Raw genomic sequence first — 13153 nt, 5'->3', positions numbered from 1 at the left:
ATAAATAATTATTAATTTATAAAAATTCTATTTGAACAAATGAAAATTTCATTTATATTAGAAGAATCATGTTTTTTGTGGTGGACTGCGACGGGCCGGCGAGGAATGCTCTGCTTTATGTCTCCCGCGAAACAAATTAAGGGGCAGAAGTGGAACGTAATTCCACCCCTCCGATTTGGCCCATGCCCATGCCCGTGCAGTCCATCATCGCTTTACAATATTGGCCCCAAAATCACCATCTTTCACCTTACCATATTCCAAAACCCGCCAGATAGCGAAAGCGGTTTTATAGTGCGCCACATTAATGCGGAGATTATCGTCTTGGATCGTGCTCCGTAACCATTTCTGTACCAGTTCGTCGGATCTTTTCCAGGAAATGTGGTCAGGATTCTCAATCTCCTTGCCGCGGCTATCGGATTGTTCCTCGACGGCCACCAAGTCCCGCGGCGGTTTGATCATGCCGTTGATGAAGCCGATCAGATTCCACCTCTCGAGAAAATCGTTCATCATCTTTCGCCATACGGAGTAGTTCGTTCCGGACAGCTTGATGTGAACGAAGTCCTCCACGTTGACATCGACGGGATACGGGAACACTTCAGAGGAGAAAGAGCTTGAGGTTGCCATTGATGAATTAATGTTCCCAAAACTAATCTCTCAAACCTTCAACACACGCACACATACACACACAGACGCATACATACCGATCCGAATGAGGAATCAGTATCGTCAAAGTAGCTTTGCAAAAGTAGTCAGTGAAGGCCTCTTCTCCAAGATCGATTGGACAATATCTTCCCGTAATATATTATAGCTTGGTTGGCTAATTTGGTCCATTAGGAAGCAAAAGCTTCCTTCGCCGGCAATGGGGATTTGGTATCTACACGCTGTACTATGTATGCATAGAGATTCTTCCATTACCACATGAATCGCGCACCTTTTGTATTATTATGTATTCTTAGTGCAAACATTTTAATCACAACAGTCAAAAGCAACCATTTTTGTGTTGATCAAGCCCTATAATACAAGGTTATTTGTTACCTAGCAAAAAAAGGGGGGGGGGGGGGGGGGGTGGGGAAGGTTAATTTGTTCCATAATGATTTGATCAAAAAGTTCAATTCAATAAGTTTACTCTCTGCACCATTGAAGCCTTGTTATAAAATTGGGACATTGACATTTTTGACAGGTAAAAAATGACAAAAACCTCTCTGTTGCCAACTTCTTGTGCAAACAGACCATTTTACACTCATTTTTAAACTATCCTCACTCATTCTCTTTTATTTCCCCCTCCTCTTCCCATGAAAGTCGATCGATTCTCTTTTTTGACAGCAGCCTCTCTTGCCCAATGATGTCTACCTTATTAATGGCTAGTTTTTTGTGGATTGATTCTTTTCCATTTTGATCTCCAATGGCTATAATTCTGCAGGGGACATTCATACTATAAATACCAGCCATTTTAAAGATTGCATAAGCTGTTGAAAAAGTGGCCTTTCTCATCTAAGAGATAAAATCTTCAAATTTCTTTAAACTTAATTGTTTCGATCTTTTCTCATTAAAGGCTTGTTCTTATTCTATAAAATTCCATTCAGCCTTCTAATAACAAGATCTCATGTTGAGATTTTTTTTGTGCTCAGTTGCATATTTCTTTATTCTTCTTTGTAAGAAGTTCTCCTAATAGGAAAAGCTTGAAGTCTAGCGAGATAGTTAGCGATTGTATTGGATTGTGATTTGTAATTTGTGTTTGATTTAGTGAATTTGAAAATCTTTAGTGGGAGCTAGAGTAGTAGATGTAGGCTAGAGATAGCCGAACCACTTTAAATCTTCTTATCTTTTGCGCTTCTATATTTTCTTAAAACCTTTCATTATATTGCACTTCATTTACAAAATTTTCATTATTACTTTTACTCAGTGTAACTTTTACTCAGCCTAAGGAGAAAAAGTAAGGAACCATTATATTGCACTTCATTTACAAAAATAACTTGAAAAATTTCTAATATTTTTTTTAACAATTGATATCAGAGTAACTTTTATTTACAAAATTTCCATTAAAATAACTAATGGTTAGTTATTTTAATGGTTCCTACTATGATCACTAGAGAAAAAGTATTTGTATTTATATGTCATCTATTGATTATAAATTGTGGAATATTGTGGAAAATGAAATTGTTTTAAAACCGAAATTGGAGTGGGATGAGTATGACGAAAACAAAATTCTTTAACTATTAAAGTTATGCATATTTTACATTATGCACTAAATAAGAACGACTACGGTAGTATTTCTAAATGCTCTAATGCAAAGGATATATTGAATACACTTAATTCAATGTACATAATAGTTTTTGAGAATGTTGATGTTACGGTTAATATAAATGTTGAGCAACTACATTAATAACCTAAGCAAGTTGATAAAGGTGTACATTGTGAAAATCAAGATTTTCATCTACGAGTAGGAGCATAAGAAACAAAAGATTGCAAAAAAAAATGCTTCCATGCTTCAAAAGAAAGTTCAAGTTCAAACACATGCTTTATGGCTAAGGAAGAAGATGAGATAACCTCTACTTCTAGTCTAACTATTGATATTGAAAGTGATCATGAGTCTAGTTCTTTGGATATTGAAAATGATTATTATGATGCATTTTCAAATGAATAGTTATTAAATACTTTCAATGAGTTATACACTAGTTTTGAGAAACTTTACTTGAAGAATAAAACTTTTCAAAAACAATTGGACTTGTTATCAAGTGAATTGGAAGCTTTACAATGAAAGAATGAATATTACTTGCTTTTAATAAAAAAAATTCATAAAAAAAGATTCAAAAGAAACTCAATACAAATCTTCTAATAGTGGTTTGAATGGGAACTCCACTTTAAAAAATAACATTTCAAATTCATGTGCTCGTGATAGAGGTGTTCGTAATCCTTATGGTCAAAGAACAAATGTTAAAGACTCACATTTACACACCTTTCATGATCAAAATATTACATGTTTTTATTGTTACAAGATAGGCCACATTGCACATTGTTGCCCTTTTAAAAGAAAATCATCTAGTGGTCTTAAGATAAAATGGATTTCTAAGACTACAAACCTATCTAGTGTTTCTCATACTAACTCCCAATGATCCAAGCAAGTTTGATACAAAAATATTCTCCTAGAACTTCAATTGTGCAAGAAAATTCACAATTTAGTCAAGTGAAGAAGCAAGTCCCAAGTATATAGCCCTCCAAATACCTTATGGACAACTTCAAGAGATGCACATTGCAAGAAGAAGGCTATATAAAGGACATCACAGATGGAGAAAGTTCAATCATGTGTCTCCAAAAAACTCTTATTGAAAAAGCTAAAAATTGATGAATGATGACAAGAACTTATACCAAGTAAGGCATGACATTGGACTCAACTAAAAGGTTTGAAAAAAATGTGGTAAGATTCATCATGGATACCACTAATATTTGCAAGGGTGATAAAGGTAAATTTTGGTTGAGATCTATTACATGTCATCACATGCTTATTTTCTTAATGGTTGAGTATGTTTGATTTAGTATGTGATGATTAAAGATTCTCATGAATTTTGATTGATATAATTTGACACATGACTTGAGTAATTCTTCATTGAAAATTGATGGTTATTTATTGTAACGCCCCACTCCCACCTACGGGTGTTACTCATGAATAGTCAACTTACTATTCACACGCTAGGGCAAAGATGAAGAGATGGCTACGTTTCAATGAGAAACGACCTAGGTGGGAACTAGACTTTGCCCTCCCTTCACTCCACTCAAGGATCCGAGAAATATCTAAACGACCCTGTGAAAATAAAAGTCGAAACCTCTCAAAATGTCACCCCTTCTAAAGCTCTTAATGAAGAGTTAAGGATGACTTCCCAGAATTCGACAAAATAAGCTAACTCACTTACTCCACATAAATTATGGCATAAGGCCTTAATTATAAGAAAATAATTTTTCTTGCCCCAACTATTAACCCATTTATCTCACTTCCAATTCCTTTAGAAAATATTTGGATTAATATTTCTTTGGAAAAATTTAAATAAAAAATTTCCTTGTCAAATCTCCATTGATTTTTTTTTAATTATTTCAAAATACCTCAAATTTCCAACTCGGAAATAAATTTTTGAAATACAAACATCAAGCATCCTCATCCATTTTTCAAAATTTAAGGAAAATACTCCCTTATTTATTTTCCAAAATATAGGAATTTTTTCCACAATTGCCTCAAAATTTATATTAATTTAATAATTAATTTGGAGGCTTAAATACTCATTTATTTAATTATTTAAACATACTTTATTTCAGAAATTCCTAGAATATTATAAATAATTAAATAAACAGAAAAAGAAAATAAAATAATAAAAAAATATCAACAGCAGCAGAGGGGGCGAGCAGCAGTAGCCAGCTGCGCCCCCGCGCGCGGGCTGCGCGCGCTGGCCGCACAGCTTGGCCGCGCGCGCTGGCCGCCTACAATGCATGGGCGCACGCGCACACATGCTGCGTGCGGCCTCACCCAGGCGCGCCCAGCCGCGCGCCCTATGCCTAGCACACTGCCTCCAACCTTTTTTTAATTTAAGAAAATATATATATATTTTTTTAATTCAAACTTTCCAGAATGCTTAAATACATTAAATACCATCCAAAACAACCAAGTTTGCCATTATTCATCCACATTAAGCATTCATACCTATTTAGCAAAATAAATACATCATACACAAACCATACACCAACACATACATTCTTCTTATTTCATTACCTTCAACCTTCCAAAACTCCCTTTCCTTTAGAAGATTCCCCACCTACATAGAGGTCAAATGACCTTATGAGCCAATGCTCAGTAAGGGTGCTATGCAAATGTAAATGTAACATAAGAAATAAACATGTAATGTTAATGCAATGCATATAATGGGTAGTCCTCCATGCCCTCATAAAAACATAGGTTAAGGCACCAACTAACCCCTCCCTCATCACTAGTCCTCCATATGGCCATAGGTCTACTAGAACACAAAACATGCAATATGACCATTACATGCAACTCATTCAAAACAAGTACAAATGCAAGCAAACCCCACCACTTGGGGTCATCCTTTACCTCTTTTTCCTTGAAGCTTCAAGCCCTCACTTGCCAAGACTCTCTCTTTGGCTTTCAACCACCTTAAGAAAAATATTCTTAAAGCATTAAAGATCTTGAAAACTAGAGAAATGAAAGGAGAATGAAGACTTTCTTTCTTTCTAGAAAAGATTTAGATCAAAACTTACCTTCATCTCCTTAGGAAGCTCACAAGAGAACACTCCCTTGTTCTCTAATTTCTATCACCAAGCCAAACTTCCTCTTAGAGATTTTTTCTTCCTTATATATAATGTCTTGACATCTCACAAGTTTAAGACTAATTTCTATCCCTTGATCAATCTTTTGAAGAACAAATCCTAACCCTTGAAACTAGCACAATCCTTGTGCTTTTGATAAGCTTAATCCTAGCCTTTGATTTAGAAAGAACTAATCTCTACTCTCTAGAAAAACACAATCCTTGACATCTAGCCTCTTTAAATCTCCACCCTTGATGATAAACTATGACTAAATCTCCATCATCCATTCATTTATTAGGCTTATTAGATATTTATTTATTTGCAAATTTTGCAATCATGCCACTTTCAAGAATCAATTGTAGCCATTAGATCTTGATCCTTTCCAAGCTAAATCCTCAACCATTGGATCAAAGCTCCAATTCTCATAATTCCCAATTTTTAAAATTAAGAAATATTGACTAATTTCAAGATTGACTAATATCCAATTTCCCTTTTTCATTTTCTTTAATTACTCTAATGATGACTCTCAATTAATGCTTGAGAGACCATTTCCCTTTTCTTTTTGACTTACTTTTAATCTCACTCTTGCTTCACAAAATCATGCCAAGTGTCTCACTTACACTTAATCCAACTAATTTTTTATTCCCATATTTAATTAAATCCCTTCCATGAGATCTTGCCAACTGTCACCAATCCACCCTACTTGGCTTCCATTTTAATTCCACATTTTCCATTCATTTTCCCATGCATTTAAACAATAATTAATTTCTTCCAAAATCAATTCTCTAATATATAATTATTTTCTCCACCAAAATTAATTTACCTTTTATGGGACAAGACTCCAGATTACTGTTTTGCCCTTCTTAAGGCATCCTATATATTATGTGCTTCTCTTTGATTCAAGGGCAATTATGGAAATTTTCATATACCATTATTCTCTTAATTGACAATTTTATCATGACTCATCAAGGGTATTACATTTATAACTCTCAATTTTTCATGCTAGTAATATGCATATGTGATGTCAAATGTGATAACTTTTGCATAATTTCAACTAGCATGTGAAATTTGAATAACTAAAGAAAATTGAGAATGTGCATTATTATTCATATCCTTGATTTTATGATTGTGATATTGACTTGAGTAGCTTTTTTTTTTTTATTTTAAGCACTAAAATTACTGTGTGCTCAACTTGTTCTTTGAAGATGTAATGCTTAATGGATTGCTTAATGCAAGTTTCTCATATTATTTTAACAAAAATCTTACTTTCATTATATACTTCTCATGCTAGCCCTTATGGCCTTTTATAAGTTAAATTTTTTTCCTTGAGGCTAGAAGTAAGAAGAAGTTGAGATTGATATTTTGCATTGGTATTAATCTTCATTGATCTCATTCTCCAAATCTTACTTCATTTGACATGTTGCATGAAATTGTTTCTTATTCAAAGGAAAGAAAAATGTTTAAAATTATTTCTTAATCTTCATGTAATTGTTGCTTATACTTAGGGAGAGTACTTCATATGCTTATATGTGAACTTCACTTATGCACTCATCTTTAATCTTCTATTCCTTCCATATACTTCCAAAGCTATATCTTAATTCATGAAGGGTAGATAAATTTTGTGATATCCATATGCTTTGTGTTTCTTAGTTACTATCATTCCATGAATTGGTCAAGCGTCCATCTGGGACATTTTTTTCAAAAATATCCATAAGGATAAAAAGCTAGAAAGGTTGTCCCAAGATTACTCAAGAAACGATCTGTAACGATGATACAAGGCTTGTCCAACACAGTTGCAAGGTTATGGACCCATGTGGGATAAGTTATTATGCATTCCCGAATGGACGCAAGCAAGCAGGATGGCTAAGACAAGTTACCTCGCGCACTTGCACACTAGTAGGCTACTAGGGGCAAGTCCACCCAAACAACCGCTCGAGGTAAGTCCCTTAGGGACAACGCCAATAAGTTATCCGAGGACCTCAGGTGGGGTAAGTCACCCGAAAGAGACCTCACGCTAGCAAGCTATGTGGGACCTCACGTGGGGCAAGTGTATGCTAGCAAGACGCATGGGATGCCCCACGAGCTAGGTTACCCCACACATGTTCTCCCTGAATACTGAAGTTCTCTTGGAGCACAAGATATTTCTTGTGGACAAGTCACATAGAAATTAATTCTTTGCTATAATAGCTTACTACAAGGCTCTCCCGAAGGACTCCCTAAGCCACTAAGTCCTCCAAGGGGGATTCCTTTTATGCCCATCCGCACTTAAACTGAGATAGTTGTTCTGGCACTAGAGTGACATGTGTCCTCCTCTGACATTCTCTATAAAAATGCCTGTAAATACCCATTCTCTCATAGGGAAAGGGGAATGCACTTTTTGGTATATTAACATCAGCTATTTTGATTGCATACTACATTTTTTAGGCATCTGATATAACCATCACAATTCATAGTTCTCTTGGATAACCATTTTTCTTCCCATATTAACTTAAGCATCGGAAGGTATATGTGAAAGGGGAATTCCATTGTGCCTTTTGACTTTGTTTCGTGTTCAATTTTCTTGGCAAGTTTGAATAGTTCTCCATAACACGTGCAAAGTTCCCTTAGGTGCCACAAGCTATGTAGGTCGTGTTCACTAACTGGTAGCGTAGTTGCCCTGTGAGCACCAATAGGCCCTACAACTGCCCTAAGCACCACCATTGATGCAAGCTTCTCTTGGACGTGCGTACAGTCCCCCCAGACACCAAAAGCCACACATGTTGCATGTACCAGTAGGTTACGCAACTATCTTATATGCCACCCTTGCTGCAAGCTTCTCCTGAATGCACACGTAGTCCCTCGAATGCCACAAGCCACATGGGTAGCGCACTAGTAAGCCTTACAGCTACCTTATGTACCACACCTACCATGAACTTGCCTCAAACATCATTGACTTAGCCCACTCACCACTCGCACCATCCGTAAGCCTTGCTTCGGGCAACAATGCTTCCCTCAAATAATATCTTCTTGGGTGAACATGGTATCCTTCTAGATTGCCCCTATTAGATAACCAAAGATTAGAGTCCCTCAAAGCAACTTCTTACACTTCTCTTGAACAATGGAGCCACTTGCTGCCTATTTCCATGAGTAGCCATCTGCTATTTGTTCGCCTTTCTCTGTCATAAGCCAGGAATTCCCGCATAACAAATTTTAATCATTGTATTTTGGGAACAATAATTTAACACTATTTATAGGAAACAAACAAAAAGTCAAGGTCGATGGCAAGATCTACCAAATCTAGATGTGCTAGAAATCAACTGAGTAATACACGAAGAAATGCTCGCCCTAGAACAGAACTAGTTCTCATGTCAGAAAAGGTAGGCCCCTTAGACATCAACCAACACCCCTTATCCGAGGGGCTGAAAGCCTTGATAACCAGCAGTATTCTCCGATGTGGAGTTAGTAAGAGAGCTTGACTTCTCTGTACTCCCCTAGATCAAGGCATTATTCCCTGGAACGACCTCCTTTCCCAAATGGAATTATGGTTGTGACTTCTCATGGGCATTCAATAGCTCCAAGGAGGAATTCTCAAGTGGTCATGGGAATACTCAGATCCTCGGGAAAAGAACCACTAACTATTTTTCTTGTTGAGTATGATGCATTAAAGAAAATGCATGAAGAAAATGCTAAGGACTTATAAGATCTAAGCTCTTTACTGCACGACTTGCTACCTAACATTGAGTTACCTCTATCCATCAGACACTTGAGTGGCCTATAAGGGATCACATCCACACTCTCAGAATCTTCATTACTTTGAGCGGCCCATAAGGTATCACCATGGGCCATGATATGGTAATCTTCAAGAATCTCTTTAAGAATAAGCAAATATTTACCTCATGCCCTCCATGTAACATCATGAATCGAGCGATAAGAATGATTGGATCAACTTACCATTATGGGCCTACGTGAACTTATCAGGGGTCACCCATCCTTTAGCTACCCTAGCTCAAGCACCCTTAACCCGAGAGTTCTTTATCCACATTCAACCCAAAAGGTATCCAATTGGTATTGTTTCCTTTCTTACTATCCTCGATATATATACTAGCTTCTTTAGAGTCCCTTCTTGGACTTGACCTTGGGCTCTTGGGGTATTACATTCTCCCTCCCATGAGCACACGACGTCCTCGTCATATGACCTTACAACTGGTCCTAGATCTTCTCCCCTTTGGGGGCTGTCATCCTAGAAGTCTTCCAGTGCTAACTAGACCAATCGTTTAGCCATACGAGAGTTCCATTCTCCAAAATCAAAAATCCTGGATCTCTAATAGATTTTGGTCTATTAAGAATGCATGTTTTCCTACTGCAACCTGTCATCCTGGCAAATTTATCATTACCTGTTTCTCTCAAGCACGTCAAAGATTCATATAATCGCAAAGACAACAATCCATATCCATACCACTAGTTAGAGCATGTAGATACTTATATCACCTACAGTACTCCAATTCTTGCTGGATTTCTTCTTGAGAAACTCTGTAGTTTCACCACAAATCCTTAGATTCTCAATATCCCTTAAACACAATTCTTTAAGGAAATTCCTCAGGAATCCCAAACTGATTTACCTTGAAAGATCCCAAATCCTATCACGATATCTGGTTCCAACCCTCCTTTATAAGTTGGATTCCTTTGCAACCATGGCTCTCAATCAGCCATTCAACATGATGCTATCAAGTTCTCCTCGTCGGGTCAACCACTAACAACTTTACCTGATTTCACAAACTTTCGAATTGGCCTGTCCATCCGAGTAGGTAAGAAGTGCGATGACTTCATTAGCCTATCTACGATGACCCAAATTGCATCGTTTCCTTTATGACTCCTAGGAAATTCTGTCACAAAATCCATCATGACATGCTCCCATTTCCATTCTGGAATGTCTACAGGTTTCATTAGCCCTATAGGTTAATTTTTAGTGCTCAACTTTTACACTTTGGTATGCGTCGCATTGAGCTACCTTTCTTACCACACTTGTCTTCATCCCCCGCCACCAATAGACAGAAGGTCCCTATACATTTTTATGGCTCTCGGGTGTACTGTATATTGAGCTCTGTGGGCTTCGTTTAAGATCCTTTGCCTCAAGTCCCTTTGGTTTGGCACATATATTCTTCTATGAAATCTGAGTATACCATATGTATCTCAAAATTGGATTTCTTAGGCTAGCCATGCTCATCTACCCATAAATGTATTCGTTTATCATCCACGTATGCCTCTCGTATTTTGTTCTCCAAATCTAGCTGAACTACTATGCCAGCAAAAAGGACGGACGATTCCTTTGGCATTACACTTTCCATTAGTTGGTTAAAAGCCTCCAACATATGCCACTCATGGGCCATCAACTCGGGCATAGAAATAGGCACATTCCTACTCATGGCCTCAACTACCACATTGGCACGCCCTGGGCGATATTGAATGGTGCAGCCGTAGTTCTTAAAAAACTCCATACACTGTCGCTGCCTAAGGTTTCTCTCCTTTTGTGATAACACATACTTCAGACTCTTATGGTTTGTGAACACCTCAAAGGTTTCACCATACAGGCAGTGCCTCCATAGTTTCCAAGCATATATTACGGCTGCCAATTTCAGGTTATGGGTCAGGTAGTTTACTTCGTGCCTCTTCAACTGTCGCGATTCATACGCGCTCACTCGGCCATGTTGCATCAACAAGGAACCCAGGCCTATCTTTGAGGCATCCGTATACACAATGAATCCTCCTGGCTCATCCATCGTAGCTAAGACTGGTGCGGAAGTTAGCCTAGCCTTAAATTCTTGCAAACTTTCCTTGCATCTTGTTATCCATTCATAACTAACTTTCTTCTGCAAAAATTTTGTTAGGGGTACGGCTAACTTTGAAAACCCTCCATGAACCTTCGATAGTAGCTTGCTAACCCTAGGAAACTTTGTATCTTTGATATATTAGTCGGTTGCTTCCATCCTTGAACAGCTTCAACCTTAGCTAGATCCACTAAGATCCCTTCGGTTGATATCACATAACCCAAGAATGCAACTTGGGATAGCCAAAACTCGCACTTCGAGAATTTGACATATAATTGATGTTTCCTAAGAGTTCCTAGAACTATTCTCAAGTGCTTTTCGTGCTCACTTTCATTCGAGGAGTACACCAATATATCATCTATAAACACAATTACGAACTAATCCAAGTAAGGTTTGAACACCCTATTTATAAGATCTATAAATGCTATTGGAGCATTCGTTAATCCAAACGACATTACGAAATACTCAAAATGGATGTACCTAGACTGAAATGTCATCTTCAAGATGTCAGATGGCTTAATCCTCATCTGATAATACTCGGATCTTAGATCGATCTTTGAGAACACCTTCACTCCCTGCACCTGATCAAACAACTCATAAATTCTTGAGAGCGGATACTTATTCTTGACCATGGCCTCATTTAACTGACGGTAGTCGATGCACATCCTCAAACTGCCATCTTTCTTCTTTACAAACAGTACTGGCGCACCCCATGGTGATGTACTTGGCCTAATGAACCCCTTATCAGTCAGCTCTTGTAGCTAACTTTTCAATTCCTTCATCTCTATCTAAACCATTCGGTATGGTCGAATTGATGTTGGTTAGGTTCCTGGTATTAGCTCAATCGAGAACTTGATTTCTCGAGACAGAGGCAGTCCTGGTAATTCTTCTGAAAACACATCCCCATATTCTCGTACCACTCGTACATCGTTGAGCCTTGGTTCCTCTTTCTTTTCCAACTGAGCATAAGCCACATATCCATGAGCTCCTCGGCTCATCTTCTTCATTGCTTTTATTGTCGAAATCACCTTTCTAATCTTGAGGTTACCTTGCCCTTAAAATTTGACCTACTTTACTTTCGAGTTTCCTTATGGTTAGTATTTTCCTTTGACAATCTATATTAGCATCATAATTGGACAAAAAATTCATTCCTAATATGATGTCGAAGTCATATACTTCCAACAAAATCAGTTCGGCCTAAAAATGAACATTACTTAGGCTAATTTTGCACCCTTCTATGATTTTCGAGGACCTCATTTAGATGGCTTTGTATTTAGTTTATAGCTATTGTTGTAATGATATGTTGAATGGGTAATATGTATGAATGCATTTACGTATTAAGTTGCAAGATCGTTAGGTTCTGATTTTGCTTCCGTTTATGATTAAGTTTATCGTTCCTTGGTTCTAATTTGGGAATGTTATTCAATTATAGGTATGTTGAGAATTTTAGTTATGCATGTAAAAAAAATCCTAGCAAATTATAAGCGCCCAGAAAAGGCAAGGTGTTACAGGTGGTATCAGAGTTAACACTTGGAAAAGGTGGGGTGTTACTCCATTTATGATCGTACACAATTGAGGTAATGAGGAACACGATTACAAGGTGTACTAATGCAAGGTCTTAATCTATTTTTAAAACTTTTTCAAAAAACATGAATGAAGGCAGCGAAAACATAAACAAAATTGACCTTGGAAGACTCATTTCTCATGTCCATATGCTATACGAAACTAAACCATGCCATAGGGGATTTAGTTAATATACCTTTTAACACTTGAAGGTTGATGTAGAAGCTAGAATCCTCCCAGTGGCAGCAACTCCTTGCTCCAAGAAATAGCTCCTAAACCTTTCTTCGGTTAGATCGAAACTGTCCCCCAAAAACTAAGGGCCTAGTTGGTTCATGCTCTAGTGAGATGATGAATCCCACCACTCTCTATTTATGCTAGACAGAGAGAATGTGGGAGAATATGGGCTGAAACGAAATGGGTTCAAAGAATAGAAACTCTCAAGATTGATAGTCTCACTATCAATAGCTATGAACTTCAAT

At 37.3% G+C, this 13153-nt stretch overlaps 1 protein-coding gene across 1 annotated transcript in view; it reads right to left on the bottom strand.

Moving 5' to 3' along the window:
• The window catches only part of LOC127805950 (uncharacterized), a 58170-nt gene extending 57327 nt beyond the window's left edge, over window positions 1–843 (bottom strand). The window contains exon 1 of the mRNA XM_052342805.1: window positions 252–843. Coding sequence (XP_052198765.1) covers window positions 252–624 — 373 coding nt within the window. The 5' untranslated portion in view covers window positions 625–843. The remainder of the gene's footprint in view (window positions 1–251) is intronic.
• Between the last annotated feature and the right edge of the window lie 12310 nt (window positions 844–13153).

Source organism: Diospyros lotus, chromosome 7, assembly GCF_014633365.1.
Source record: "Diospyros lotus cultivar Yz01 chromosome 7, ASM1463336v1, whole genome shotgun sequence".
Classification (NCBI taxonomy): domain Eukaryota; kingdom Viridiplantae; phylum Streptophyta; class Magnoliopsida; order Ericales; family Ebenaceae; genus Diospyros; species Diospyros lotus.
This window is presented reverse-complemented; position numbering and strand designations above follow the sequence as displayed.